Here is a 15924-nt window from a genome sequence, read left to right as displayed (position 1 = left end):
TTCCAACGAAGGCCTGACTCTAGGTAACAATTGTGGGCAGTTCTACTCCACCTCCAACACGAGTACCGCCCCCTCCGGCCAGAGCGCTGCTGGCGATTGGCTACTTAACCCTTCCGTCTCGCCCTCCCGGGCGTGCGGTCCAATCCCGTCTTGCTGCACATGGAGACAGGTTCCCAGGCCTTCTGAGTGGGCGGTGTGCCCGTGACGTTTTTATGACGTGTGGCGTCACGGTGGGCGGAAGTAGCGCCGGTTGTTTTGAAATCGGCTGGCCCGGGGCTTTCAAGCTCCTACCCACAGAGAGGCCTGTAGCGGCCCCATTCCGGGCCGATCCCTGACGCCTGCCTTTGCGCACCTGCGGGCCGAGGGCCGCAGCCGCGTCATGTCCACCCCTCCATTGGCCGCTTCGGGGATGGCGCCGGGGCCCTTCGCCGGGCCCCAGGCGCAGCAGGCCGCCCGGGAGGTCAACACGGCGTCGCTTTGCAGAATTGGGCAGGAGACTGTGCAGGACATCGTGTACCGCACGATGGAGATCTTCCAGCTCCTCCGGAACATGCAGGTGAGCGCACGAGCGGCTCTCGGGGTGCTTCTGTGAAAGACCGGGCGTCAGTGGCGCTGCCCTGGGCAAACCGCAAGTGTGGGTCGCCCCATGTACACTCAGAAGTGCCCCCCAAGGATGTGCCAGCCCCAAATGTCTGTAAGAATGACCGGATTTCTGGAAGATCGAAGCCGCATTTTCTAGATTTGACCCAGTTCTCTGGTTACCGTATAAATCCCATACTTTTCGAGACAAGGTGGGCCGCCCTTCACTTTCCTCTTTGGATTATTTGAAAATTTTTCCCAGCAGAATTTTTTCTGTGGAGAGGGGGGTAGTTTAAGGAGTTGAAGAATTCACATTTTGCTAAACAATAAAAAAAAGTCCCTCCCTTTTCTTGGCATAAATAATATACAGTAAGACTATGTTCAAGTGTTGACTAAATCAATACATTGGTGAAACCATCACCACAGTCAAAATAGTGAAGATCTCACCCTCAAAAGTTTCTTCGTGCCCCTGTGAAATCTTTGTCTCCCATCTTCTTTCCTCGAGTAACCACTGTTTTCTGACATAGTAAATTAATTTGTATTTTCTAGGATTGTATAAATGGAATCATACCATATGTGGACTTCTTTTGTCTGGGTTCTTTGTCACAGTGCTCCTTTTTATCGCCCGAGTGGTGGTTTATTGTATGGATATGTCAGTTTGTTCTGTTGATGGACATTTGGGTTGTTTCCCCTTTGGGGCCATTGTAAATAATGCTGCTATGGATATTTGCTTACAAACCTTTGTGTGCACCTTTCACTTCTTCCTGAATAGATATTTTAGGAGTGTAATTGTGGGATCCTATGTTATATCTCTGTTTAACATTTTTAAAAAGGCTTCAAAGTAGCTGACCTATTTATATTTCAATTTGCAACATTCAAGCGTCCTGGTTATTCCTCATCCTCATCCACATTTAATATTGTATATCTTGTGGCTTTGCAGATACTTATACTAGTCTGTGGCTGGTCTTCATTCTCTTCACATTATCTTTTGAGGAACAGACATTTTTAATTTTGATGGAATTCTTCTCGTTGATTTGTTCCTTTCAGAGCTTGCTTTTGGTGTCATACCTAGGAAATTTTTACCTTGCCCACAGTGCCAATATTTTCTCCAATGCTTTCTTCTAGAAGTTTTGTAGTTCTAGTTTTTATATCGTTAGGTTTAAAACCTATATTAGTTTAATTTGGGGGGAAGGATTATGGTAATAGGTATGAGTCTAAAGTCATTGTTTTGCATTTAGGTATCCCATTGTCTTAGCACCTTTTGGATAACTGAATAACTTTTTTTATTTTTATTTTAATTTTTGTTTTTTTTCTTTGCCAGACATTGAACCCAGGGTTTCACACATCCTAGGCAAGTGCTCTACCACTGAGCTACATCCCCACGCCCTGGCTGACCCATTTGTAATGCTTGCTTATCTACATGCTATGAGATGCAGATATTCTTGTTTAACATATGAAGATTCTGTCGTTCAGAGAGGTAAAGTGACATACCCAAAGCTAGTCAGTGGTAAATTTGAAGCCAGGTCTTGAGAGTTTAAAAGTTTTATTTCTATGAGTGCCTACCAAGTATTTTATTGCCTTTTTTTTTTTTAATGGTTAAGAGTTTTTCTTCTAATTTTAGTGAAAATCTTTTTTTTTTTTTATACTGAGGAGTAAGCCCTGGAGCCCTTTACCACTGATCCACACCCCAGTCCCTTTTATTTTTTTAGTTTGAGTCAGAACCTCCAGTCACTGGGATTAGAGGATGAGAGGCCACTGTGCCCAGCTTTGTAGAAGTCTTTTAAGATCTTTATCAATAAGTCAATGTGAAATATAATACAAATAAAATTCAAGATCAAAACTATTTAACAGTCATTTAAAAAATGAATAGATTCATATCTAAAATGGTTAAGATGTGAATTAAATTGATATCTTAGAATTTAGCATATAAAAAAAATTTCTGGATTTTTAACCTGCATTATGTAAAGTACTAAATTAGGGCCAGGAGAAGAAATAGCTATCATCTATCAAGTACTTTTCTTGGTGGAGTATATAATTGTAGAGACATTTTCAAGAAATATTTTTATCTATATTTTATAGTTAAGGAAAATGAACTTTAAAAAGAGAAGTAACTTCCTGTTAACTTCCTTATATTACAAATTTGCTATCAAATTGTCTATATTATTAAAAGAGAGATAATTCATGTCATACCTACACAGAACTAAACTCTTTCAAAATGTGTTATCTGTTAATAGCTTATATATGGACCTATTCAAAGCTAATTGCTAGGAGGCTAGGGTTATTATCTGCATGGTCTGATTTACCTAAGGCCCTATGGAGCACATTGCAGTTGACTAAAAAGGCAACAACAGTGTGCCCCTTCCTTTCCAAAACAGTGTAAGAAGAGGTGAAACCACTAGGATGCTCTTAACTACATATCACCTGATTACTTATTAATACAGTATCTCCCTTTACCAACATTTTCAGTTACCCATGGTCAACCATGGTCCAAAAATGTTAACCAGCTCTTTTGAGAAAGAGAGGGAGGGTTAGCTTTCCATTGTTGTGGCAAAATATCTGAGAAAATTAACTTAGAGGAGAAAGATTTATGTTGGCTCATGGTTTGAGAGGTTTCAGGTCACGGTTGCTTTCAGTCCATTGATTCTGGGCCTGTGGTGAGGTAGAACCTCATGGCCAGGAGCATGTAGTTGAGAATAGCTGCTCAGTTCATGGCAGCCCAGGAAGCAAAGAAAATACACAGGACAGGAAGGCCACAAAATATACCCTTCCTGGGTCCACCCTCATGACCTACTTCCTCTAGATAGACCCCACCTCTAAAGGTGGTACCACTTTCTAATAGTGCCACAGGCTGGCAACCTGGTTACCTAACCTTTGGGGGACATTCAGATCCACACCATAACACAGACCACATTTACAGAATATTTATTACAGTATATTTTATAATTGTTCTATTTTACTATTAGTTTTTTTTATTTTTATTTTTGGTGTGTTTCTCTAATTGACAGTTTATTTTTTTAATTTATTTTTATTATAAACAAATGGGGTACATGTTGTTTCTCTGTTTGTACCTGAAGTAGAGGCATACCATTTGTGTAATCATACATTTACATAGGGTAATAGTTTTTGATTCATCCTGTTATTTTTTTCCTTCCCCCCACCCCTCTCTCCCCTCTTTTCCCTCTATACAGTCCCTCCTTCCTCTATTCTTTCCCCCTCCCACCCCCATTTATGTGTCATCATCCGCTTATCAGCAAGATCATTTCCCCTTTGGTTTTTTGAGATTGGTTTATCTCACTTAGCGTGATATTCTCCAATTTCATCCATTTGCCTGCAGATGCCTTAATTTTATTATTCTTTATGGCTGAGTAATATTCCATTGTATATATATATACCACAGTTTCTTTATCCATTCATCAATCAAAGGGCATCTAGGTTGGTTCCACAATCTGGCTATTGTGAATTGAGCAGCTATGAACATTGTTGTGGCTGTATCTCTGTAGTATGCTGATTTTAAGTCCTTTGGGTATAGACCAAGGAGTGGGATAGCTGGGTCAAATGCTGGTTCCATTCCAAGTTTTCTAAGGAATCTTCACACTGCTTTCCACAGTGACTGCACTAATTTGCATCCCCACCTGCAATGTTTGAGTGTACCTTTTTCCCCACATCCTCTCCAACACCTATTGTTGTTTTTATTCTTGATAATCGCCATTCTAATTGGGGTGAGATGGAATCTTAGTGTAGTTTTGATTTGCATTTCTCTTATTACTAGAGGTGTTGAACATTTTCCCATATATCTGCTGATTGCTTGTAAATCTTCTTCTGTGAAGTATCTGTTCATTTCCTTAGCCTATCTGTTGATTGGATTATTTGTATTCTTGGTGTAGAGTCTTTTGGTTCTTTATATATTCTGGAAATTAGTGCTCTATCTGAAGTATGAGTGGCAAAGATTTTCTCCCACTCTGTAGGCTCTGTCTTCACATTGCCGATAGTTTCCTTTGCTGACAAAAAGCTTTTTAGTTTGAATCTATCCCAGTTATTGATTCTTGCTTTTATTTCTTGTGCTATGGGAGTCCTGTTAAGGAAATCTAATCCTAAGCCAGCATGTTGAAGATTTGGACCTACTTTTTCTTCTATAAGATGCAGGTTCTCTGGTCAGATTCCAAGGTCTTTGATCCATTTTGAGTTAATTTTTGTGCAGGGTGAGAGATAGGGGTTCAGTTTCATTCTGCTGCATATGGATTTCCAGTTTTCTCAGCACCATTTGTTGAAGAGACTATCTTTTCTCCATTGTATATTTTTGGCCCCTTTGTCTAGTATGAGAAAATTGTATTTATTTGGGTTTGTGTCCGTGTCCTCTATTCTGTACCGTTGATCTACCTGTCTATTTTGGTACCAATACCATGCCATTTTTGTTACTGTTGCTTTGTAGTATAGTTGAAGGTCTGGTATTGCGATACCCCCTGCTTCAGTCTTCCTGCTAAGGATTTCTTTAGCTATTCTGGGTTTCTTATTCTTCCATATGAATTTCATGATTGCTTGCTCTATTTCTGTGAGGTACATCATTGGGATTTTAATTGGAATTGTATTGAATCTGTATAGCACTTGTGGTAGTATCGCCATTTTGACAGTATTAATTCTGCCTATCCAGGAACATGGGAGATCTTTCCATCTTCTAAGGTTTTCTTTAATTTCTTTCTTTAGTGTTCTGTAGTTCTCATTGTAGAGGTCTTTCACCTCTTTTGTTAGATTGATTCCCAAGTTTTTTTTTTTTTTTTTTTTTTGAGGCTGTTGTGAATGGGGTAGTTTTCCTAACTTCTCTTTCTGAAGATTCATCACTTATATATAAAAATGCATTAGATTTATGAGCATTGATCTTATATCCTGCTACTTTACTGAATTCACTTATGAGTTCTAAAAGTTTTCTGGTGGAATTTTCTGGTTCCTCTAAATATATAATCATGTCATCAGCAAATAGGGATAGTTTGAGTTCTTCTTTTCCTATTCATATCCCTTTAATTTCCTTGTTTGTCTAATTGCTGTGGTTAGAGCTTCGAGGACAATGTTGAATAGAAGTGGTGAAAGAGGGCATCCCTGCCTTGTTCCAGTTTTTAGGGGGAATGCTTTCAGTTTTCCACCATTTAGAATGATATTGACCATGGGCTTAGCATAGATGGCCTTTCCAATGTTAAGGAATGTTCCCACTGTCCCTATTTTTTCCAGTGTTTTGAGCATGAAGGGATGCTGTATTTTATCAAATACTTTTTCTGCATCTATTGAAATAATCATGTGATTCTTGACTTTAAGTCTGTTGATATGGTGAATTACATTTATTGATTTCCAGATGTTGAACCAACCTTGCATCCCTGGGATAAAACCCACTTGATCGTGGTGCACTAACTTTTTAATATATTTTGCCATGTGATTTGCTAAGATTTTGTTAAGAATTTTTGCATCAATGTTCATTAAGGATATTGGTCTGAAATTTTCTTTCCTCGATGTGTCTCTGTCTGGTTTAGGTATCAGGGTGATATTGGCTTCATAGAATGAGTTTGGGAGGGTTCCCTCCTCTTCTATTTCATGGAATACTTTGAGAAGTATTGGAATGAGCTCTTCTTTAAAGGTTTTGTAGAACTCAGCTGAGAACCCAGCTGGTCCTGGACTTTTCTTTGTTGGGAGGCTTTTGATGACTTCTTCTATTTCATTACTTGAAATTGATCTATTTAAATTTTGTATGTCCTCCTGGTTCAGTTTAGGTAATTCATATGTCTCTAGAAACCTGTTGATGTCTTTGAGATTTTCTGTTTTGTTGGAGTATAGATTTTCAAAATAGCTTCTAATTATGTTTTGTATTTCACTCTGTTGTGATATTTCCTTGTTCATTCCAAATTTTAGTAATTTGAGTTTTCTCTCTCCTTCTCTTTGTTAGTGTGGCTAAGGGTTTATCAATTTTGTTTATTTTTTCAAAGAACCAACTATTTTGTCAATTTTTTCTGTTGTTTCTTTTGTTTCTATTTCATTGATTTCAGCTCTGATTTTAACTATTTCCTGTCTTCTACTACTTTTGGTGTTGCTCTGTTCTTTTTCTAGGGCTTTGAGCTGTAGTGTTAGGTGATTTATTTTTTGATTTTTTCTTCTTTTATTGAATGCACTCCATGAAATAAATATTCCTCTACGTAGTGCTTTCATAGTGTCCCAGAGATTTTGATATGATGTATCTTTGTTCTCCTTTACCTCTTAGAATCTTTTTTATTTCCCTCCTGATGTCTTTTGTTATCCATTCATCATTCAATAGCATATTATTTAATCTCCATGTGTTGGAGTAGTTTCTGTTTTTTATTCTGTCATTTATTTCTAATTTCAACCCATTATGATCTGATAGAATACAAGGTACTATATCTTCTTGTATTTGCTAACATTAGCTTTGTGGCATAGAATATGGTTTATTTTAGAGAAGGATCCATGTACTGCTGAGACAAAAGTGTATTCGCTCTTTGTTGGATGGTATGTTTTATATATGTCCGTTAAGTCTAAATTATTGATTGTGTTATTGAGATCTATGGTTTCTTTGTTCAATTTTTGTTTGGAAGATCTGTCCAGTGATGAGAGAGGTGTGTTAAAATCACCTAGTATTGTGTTGTGGTCTATTTGATTTCTGGAATTGAGAAGGATTTGTTTGACATACACAGATGAGCCACTGTTTGGGGCATAGATGTTTATGATTGTTATGTCTTGCTGATTTATGCTTCCCTTAAGCAGTATGAAATGTCCTTCTTTATCCCTTCTGACTAACTTTGGCTTGAAGTCCACATTATCTGATATGAGGATGCATAGTCCAACTTTTTTGCTGAGTCCATGCGCATGGTATTTTTTTTTCCCATCCTTTCACCTTCAGTCTGTGGGTATCTCTTTCTATGAGATGAGTCTCTTGCAGGCAGCATATTATTGGATCTTTCTTTTTAATCCAATCTGTCAGTCTATGTCTTTTGATTGATGAGTTCAGGCCATTAACATTCAGGGTTATTATTGAGATGATTCGTATTCCTGGTCATTTGACTCATTTTTGTTTTTTGACATGACTTGTTTTCTCCTTTATTTGGCTATTCCTTTAGGGTAGTTCCTCCCTTTGCTGATTTACATCGTTGTATTTCATCTCTTCCTCATGGAATATTTTGCTGAGAATGTTCTGTAGTGCCGGCTTTTTGTAAATTCTTTTAGCTTTTGTTTATCATGGAAGGATTTTATTTTGTCGTCAAATCTGAAGGTAAGTTTTGCTGGGTATAAGATTCTTGGTTGGCATCTGTTTTCTTTCAGAGCTTGAAAAATGTTATTCCAGGCCCTTCTAGCTTTTAGGGTCTGGGTTGAAAGATCTGCTGATATCCGTATTGGTTTCCCCCTGAATGTAATTTGATTCTTTTCTCTCACAGCCTTTAAAATTCTGTCTTTATTTTGTATGTTAGGTTTTTTCATTATAATGTGCCTTGTTGTGGGTCTATTGTAGTTTTGTATAATTGGAGTCCTATAAGCCTCTTGTATTTGATTTTCCATTTCATTCTTCAGATGTGGGAAATTTTCTGATATTATTTCATTGAATAGATTATTCATTCCTTTGGTTTGTTTCTCTGTGCCTTCCTTAATCCCAATAATTCTTAAATTTGGCCTTTTCATGATATCCCATAATTCTTGTAGATTCTGTTCATGATTTCTTATCATCTTCTCTGTTTGGTCAACTTTGTTTTCAAGATTAAACATTTTGTCTTCAGTGTCTGAGGTTCTGTCTTCCATGTGTTCTATCCTATTCGTTATGCTTTCTATGGAGTTTTTAATTTGGTTTTTGGTTTCCTTTATTTCAAGGATTTCTGTCTGTTTTTTTTTTTTTTTTTTTTTTTTTCAGTATCTCTAACTCTTTATTGAAATGATCTTTTGCTTCCTGCATTTCCTCTTTATCTGTTGAGTGGTGCGATCATTCAGAGCCTGCATTTGCTCTTTCATCTGATCATTTGCTTCTCTGATCATTTTAATTATGTACATTCTGAACTCCCTTTCTGACATTTCTTCTGCCATGCTGTCATTGAATTTTATTGATGTAGCATCTCGGTTTGTTTGGGACATTTTCTTCCCTTGTTTTCTTATTTTGGTCATCTACCCCTCTAGTAGTGAAACTCTGTTGACTTATAGTGTCCCTGTAGATTTTCAATAACTCTCCTCCTAGCCTTCAGTAGCCTGAAGTCTTGGAGGAACTTGATATTGCAGTGATACACAAGGAAGCTGACCCTCTAGGGGTGGTGGCCTTCAGGTGGGGTATATTTCCTGCTGGTGGGAAGAGGCGCCTCCACTTGTTGACGGATGGTCAGTCAAAACGGGGACTAGACTACAGGCTGGGGCATGGCTGGTCTGGGCCTTTGTCTCTGGTTCTACCACCCTTGTGGGAAAGCCTCACCAGGTGGGAAGACTCATCCAGTGGGGACTTCTCGCTGGGCAGCTCTCCTCTGAGATGTTCCCTGGGGCCAGGAACTACCACCTGGTCTGGGGGGCCTGGCCCTGCAAGGGACTCTCTCTGAGGGAGGGACTCTCTCCTCTACAGCATTCCCTGGGGACTGGACCTACTGTCCAGGACTGGGACCCTCGCTCTGTGCCGAAGCCTCTTGTGGTCCGTCCTCCTCTACAATACTCTCAGTTGTCTGGGTTCACAGCTGCAGCCGGGGAGTCTCACTGGGTACTCTACTGCACGAAGTTCCCTGCATTCCAGGACTACTGACCCTCCAGGGAGCCTCGCCCAGTGGGAGAGACTCACGCGGGGGCTCTGAGTTGTTCCCAAGTCTCTCAATACCTCCTCTTCTTGAATCCTGAGTCCTGTCAAAGGGCCTCCTGTCTCCTGTAGGTGTCTCGGGAAGGGAGCCGCCCTTCCGATGATGATGGCCACGCCCTCAGGATTCATTCAAAATGCCTGCACCTGCCTCCAAAGAAGCTGGGGAGTCCCAGCGAGGGTGCCCTGAGTCAGCACAGAGGCAAGTGCAGTGTCCCTCAGCAGTGGGGGGGTCAGGCAGGCAGGCTCAGCGATGGCATCCGACCTTGGTGTGGGGGTCTGCAGGCTCGCTAGCTCGGCAATGGCGTCCCTATTAGTTATTATTGTTCATCTTGTTCTGTGCTTAATTTTTAAATTAAACTTTCTCACAGGTTTCTATATATAGGAAAATGTGTGTGTGTGTGTGTGTGTGTGTGTGTGTGTGTGTGTGTGTTTATAGGATTCTGTATCATATATAAACATATATGAGTCTGTACCATCCCTGGTTTCAGGCATCCACTGAGGATTTTGGAAAGTATTCCTCTCTGAGAAGAAGAAAAAACTACATTTTGTTTTTAACTATTCACATTTGAAATCATCCTCTGTATTATTAATCCATAAAGTTAGAATGACATCAGTACAATCTGCTAAGGTTTATTTCCAAGCATTTGTTTTAGAGAAGTGGTTCTTTAGATGTTAGATGTCTTTAGATGTCTGTTGTCTGCTTAAGAGTCTGATGAAAACCATGGACTCTTCTAAGAAAAATGCAAAAACACATTTTCAAAATAAGTTCAGTGAGTTAAAGAATATCTCCCCAATTATCCCTAAATCCCTGATTTAGATTCCCTGTGAAAAAATGGCATTGCTTTGGTTCTGTTTATTATCCTTTAAATCTCTTATTTTATTTTTGGCATATATAATACATTCAGAGTTCAGAAATAAAACAAGACATTCCAGTAAACATTCTCCCTCCCATTCTTATTAACTAGGTACCTAATCCATCTCTGCTAGCAGTGGTTGTTAATGATGCTTACTACTAATTTTGTGTATCCTTCCAGATATTTTATGCATATTTAAGCAAACGTGTGTGTATATTTTTTCATTCCCCCTTTTGCACTGATAGTGGTATATTATGCACAATTTTGTTTCTTGCTTTTTGCATTTAGTGTGTCTTGATGTTTATTCATGTCTGTACAGAAATTTCTCCCTTTTGCTTTGTATAGTGCATGGTGTTCTACTGCATGGAAATCCTATAATTTATTAAACTTGTTCTCTAGTGAGAGCATTTATGCTGCTTTTAATTTCTCACTCTTAGGCTGCAGCAAATAATCTCCTATGCAAATGTGCAAGTGTATCTTAGGATACATTTTTGAAATAACTATGTGCTTATATAATTGGGTAAGTTTTGATGAATTGCCCTCCATGGGGATTGTACTACTTTATGTTACCATATCTTGACTGAGACCAACACAGTACATTTTATAGTTTTGGATCTTTGATGACTTGATAGGTAAAAATTTTACCTTACATTTCTCCTAATTTGATTGAATTTGACTATTTCTTCATAAATGTATAAATCACTTATACTTTCTTTTTTGCTAAATGCTCTTTTTACATGTTATTTGCCCATTTTTTTCATCATTTTATGGAATGTCTTTTTTACCCTGTTCACCGGTTTGTAGGACTTATCTATTTACATGTTAGAGAAACCTGCTGTTTATGATATAAATTGTAAGCATATTTTTTCAGTCTTTTATTGTTCTTCTTTTGTTTTTTTAAATTTTTTTTGGCTCTGCTTATGGTAGTTTTCCCCTTTTAAAAAAAAAAAAACTTTTTATAAAAAAGTTTTTAAAAAATTGAATTTACTTATCTTTTTAGATTCTATGACTTGTTAAGAAGGCCTTCCCACTTCAAAATTAGGAAGAGTTCTGGGGTTTTTTTTTTGGAGGGGTGCAGGTACCAGGGATTAAACTCAGGTACACCTAACCACTGATCCACATCTCCAGCCCTATTTTGTATTTTATTTAGAGACAATGTCTCACTGAGTTTCTGAGACTGGCTTTGAACTTCCAATCCTCTTGCCTCAGTCTCCAAGCTGCTAGGATTATAGGTGTGCACCATGGAACCTGACTCTGGGGTTTTTGTTTCAATTTTTGCATTTAAAACTTTGATCTTTGTGGAATTTATCCTGTTGTGAACTGTGGGGTATGGCCCTAGACTTACTTTTTCAAAAGGCTGATTATTTCATTTTCCTCATCCATCCATTCACATGAGTCTAATTTGGGATGTTCTATTCCAATTTCTTTTTTGAGGCTTCATTGTGTTTACATTTTTTATTTTTTAGAATATCCCTGACTCTTCTTGCTTGTTTAATTTTCTATGTGTACTTTAGAATAAGCATTAATTCTAAGAAAAACCTCTTAGTGTTATTAGGTTCATTCAACCTAGAAAGACAATATTGTTATGATGTTGAGAGTCTTAATACACCAACCAAGAACATGGAATAACCTTTATTTCCCTAAGAAGTATGTTAAGTTTTCATTTTTATCTTGGGCTTTTCGAAGGTTATTCCTAGATCTTTTGTCATTTTTGTTGCCATTATGATGACCATTTTCTTTTGGTTTGTTTTTATAGGTGAGAGCAAAGCTATTACTTTTTCTCTATTATTTCTGTACTCCTTATTGAATTATTTTATTTTTAGTAGTCATTTTTATATCATTTATAAATAGTGATGATTATACAGCTTCTTTGTTATTGTTTCAAACTCCCCCACTTACTTTTTCTTCTCTAATTATATTGGCCCGTTCCTCTAGAACGAGTTCATTAGTAGTATTGCTGGTCTTATTAGACTTCCTTTTCTGTTCCAGACCTTAGTAGGATGCTTCCCATGTTTCCACATTAACCATGTGCTGAGTTTATAACTGAGTTATATTTATTTTAAGAATGGATATTGGATTTAGTTGAATTTTTTCAGTGTCTAGAGGTGTATAATAATGTATTTGGAGTTTTTCATTCATGATCATGAGTGACATAATTATTGATGAGTTTTTCAGCTGAATAGTGATAACAGGGATCTTAAGGGCTATTAACCAGGTATGCTGTGTAATATGGGAACCTCATTTCTGTCATGTTCACTGCTACCCCAGTTTCTAGAACAGTGCCTCATACATGAAAAGTATGCAGGAATTTTTCAAATCAATTCTTCCTTTCTTTTAAGAAGCTGATATAAAACTAATATCCAAATTTACTAAGTAGGCACATTGGAGGAGGGTGATTGTTTGTATATCCAAAGGATTATTTCCCTTTAGGACAGATTTTATCAAGAGTTCTTTTTCATGACACACACTTCTTAATGAAGTGTTAAGTATAGATTTGTGAAAAATGACTCAATAAAGCAAAATAATTCAGACTGTATATTAAAACCTTTGTATGTGTTTGTACTGTACTATATGTGGCGATACAAATATAAGTTCCAGCCTTTATTAAATAGAAAATAGGGGCAAAATATTAAACCTAGTAAATGCCACAATAAAGGTACACTGTGCTTCTCTATACAAGATATAATCATTATACTCCTTTCTATCATCCAAACAAGAAAGCATGGATATACTTAAACTTTTTTCTGAATTGTTAGTGTCTGGGAAAGTTCATAAATTGAGAGTTCATGGTAAGAAATCCTCCATTGTATTGGTGAATAAACCCATAATATCTCCCTTTAGAGTGAATTACCTTTGGTATTTTATTACATTATTTTGAAACATGATGAGTTTCAATACTTGAGAATTTCTGAAAAATCCTAATATTTCAGATAATTTAAGAGGATCTGCCTCCTTTTAAACTATTATACTTGGAATGGGAAATTTGGAAAATGAGAAAAACAGAAAATTATTCAAACCTGTATAACATGTCTTTTATCAACAGTTTGCTTTTATGCAGTACTTAAAAATTGCTTGTTAACTTTACCTATAGAAAATCTTGATTTACATTTCTTTATTTTCATTGTTCTGTTTTGCCTGCTAAGCTGCCAAATGGTGTCACTTACCACACTGGAACATACCAAGACCGGTTAACAAAGCTACAGGACCATCTTCGCCAACTTTCTATTCTCTTTCGGAAGTTGAGACTGGTTTATGACAAATGCAATGAAAATTGTGGGGGAATGGACCCCATTCCAGTGGAGGTAACTTTTTGTGAGAGAGGGAGCGTGAATGGAAGATGTGAGATCGTGTTGGGATATTTGTAGTTTTCTCTTTCTCCTTTTTGGCAATATTTCCAGATTTTCGATTTTTATGGGTTTCCCTTTTGACCAGAGACGATGAAAATGTGATATATATCTGTAGAATTACTGCTGTATTTTCACATGGATAATGTCTTCTAGACTTTGACTTCAAGGCCGGTTATGGCTTTTTGTTGGTGGCATTAGGAGAAAAAGTTTGTCTTGCAATTTTTGTCATGGTTGTCAGCATCTCATTTTAGTTAAATCGGTGCATTTTTTTAAAGTAGGAGTTTTAATAGTGTCATAAAATACCTTTAAAATGGTTTTCATGAAAGAGCTTTACAGATAAAAGATTTTTAATCAGTATTAATTTAGGTTTGGTTTGTAGCCAGGTGGAACCACTTGGTTTGAAATATATATTTCTAAGTTTAGTCTGGGTTATAGATGTAACTAGTTAACTAGTTGTGATATTTCTCTAAGTGGCATTTTCCTGTTGACATATCATTGTCTCCTAAGGTAGCTGGGAAGCTTAGATGTTCTCTCACTACCTGTAAAGGAGAATTTCATGAAATCAGTGCTTTCTTTTTGAGTGATCAGTCTAGAAAAGATGAACACAGAAAGAATTAAACTACAAAAGAGCTTAAAAAGAATCGGACAAAGATGTGAGAGGAAGATCAGGAAAGTGGTTGACATTGTCAGATGCTCCCGAGTTTGAGGAAAACAAGGAATGAAAACTCTCTCCTACATGAAAATCGTTGATACATTTGAGTAGAGAGAGCTTTGGCAAAACATCAGCATGAAGTCCGATCACAGTGGTTTGAAGATTAAACAGGGAGTAAAGAGCTGGAGCCAACAATCAGAGAAGCATCAATAATGAAACGAGAGGAAAGAAGTAGATGGAAGGAAAGATGGAAGCAAGGGTTTGGGGAGATTTTGCCCTTCAAATGGAAAAGATTGGAACATGTTTAGATGATAAAGGAGGAAAAGTATAGGGAGAGGCTGAAGGAAGGTGAATAAGTGAAGACAAGGGCAGAAGAATCAGCACAGACTACATGCACATGAATTTTCTGTGAAGGAAAGGGAGCTTTGTATTAGGAGAGGAAAAGGACAGTGAATGTAGACATGGGTAAGTTTGTATTTGTCCCAAGAATATGAAGAAGTTTGGCCAGGTGACTACCACTTTGACCAGTTAAATGCTTCTGGCCTGTTCCCATATATATTACCAAATGGAGGAGGCTGTTAATTCCTGAATCCTGTCACATTTACAAGGGGCTTCATCAGTGAACTTCATCAAACCACACATGTTTAATTATAATTCTGCCATTAGTTTCATTGGTTTATAAATTTGTCCTATCAAAAAGAGAATCTTAACAATAAAAAAAGTTAAGACATCTAGAAATTTGCATGTATACTGAAGTTTTAGATGGCAAGTTAATGACATTTACATAGCACACATCCATGCAGTTCTTTCCTTCTAGTACAGAAGGAAAGAGCCCATTGTATTTATCTCAAACTATAACTCTCTTAAGGACAGGAATCACAAATCATACTTGACTTTAGTTTTGCAGTCTTATCCAGTGTCCACTAATTAAATATTTGCTGATTGAATGAGTAAGATATTATTTAATTTTACGGGACAACCAATGTTATAAAGGCCTTTTGCAAAAGAAACCTGAAGGATAATATATAGAATGCATCAAAATGATAAACTTTTAAATGCTGTTATTTCAGGTAATTGTCAGAATTGAAATTTATTTTTCTAATATTAAAAGTATGAAAATTGACAATAATCTGATGCATCCTAAAATGGACAATTTGACTCATATTTTTGACTTTTAACTTTTGTTCCTCACTCTTCAGCAACTTATTCCATATGTGGAAGAAGAGGGCTCAAAGAATGATGATCGGGCCAGCCTGCCACGTTTTGCTAGTGAAGAGAGACGGGAAATTGCTGAAGTCAATAAAGTGAGTTATTCATCTCTCTGTTTTCTATTTCAGAATTCTTTTTTTTTTTTTTTTATTTATTTTTTTACGTTTACATAGGGTAATGATGTTTCTTTTTTTTCCCTTCCCCCCCACCCCTCCCACCCTTTTCCCTTTATACAGTCCTTCTTTCCTTCATTCTTACCGCTCTCCTTAGCCTAACTCTAAACCTAACCCTAAACCTAATGCTAACCCCTCACACCCCCATTATATGTCCTCATCCGCTTATCAGCGAGATCATTCGTCCTTTAGTTTTTTGAGATTGGCTTATCTCACTTAGCATGATATTCTCCAATTTCGACCATTTGCCTACAAATGCCATAATTTTATCATTCTTCATTGCGGAGTAATATTCCATTGTATA

The 15924-nt window shown here is 37.3% G+C and overlaps 1 protein-coding gene across 1 annotated transcript in view; it reads left to right on the top strand.

The window, feature by feature from the left end:
• The first annotated feature begins 229 nt into the window (after window positions 1-229).
• Window positions 230-15924, top strand: part of Med30 (mediator complex subunit 30) — a 28491-nt gene continuing 12796 nt past the window's right edge. Inside the window, exons 1-3 of the mRNA XM_047564125.1 lie at window positions 230-556; window positions 13383-13541; window positions 15438-15542. Coding sequence (XP_047420081.1) covers window positions 380-556; window positions 13383-13541; window positions 15438-15542 — 441 coding nt within the window. The 5' untranslated portion in view covers window positions 230-379. The remainder of the gene's footprint in view (window positions 557-13382; window positions 13542-15437; window positions 15543-15924) is intronic.

The sequence above is a fragment of the Sciurus carolinensis genome, chromosome 1 (genome assembly GCF_902686445.1).
Source record: "Sciurus carolinensis chromosome 1, mSciCar1.2, whole genome shotgun sequence".
NCBI classification, from domain to species: domain Eukaryota; kingdom Metazoa; phylum Chordata; class Mammalia; order Rodentia; family Sciuridae; genus Sciurus; species Sciurus carolinensis.
Note: the sequence above shows the minus strand (reverse complement) of the source record. Positions and strands in the feature narration are given on the sequence as shown.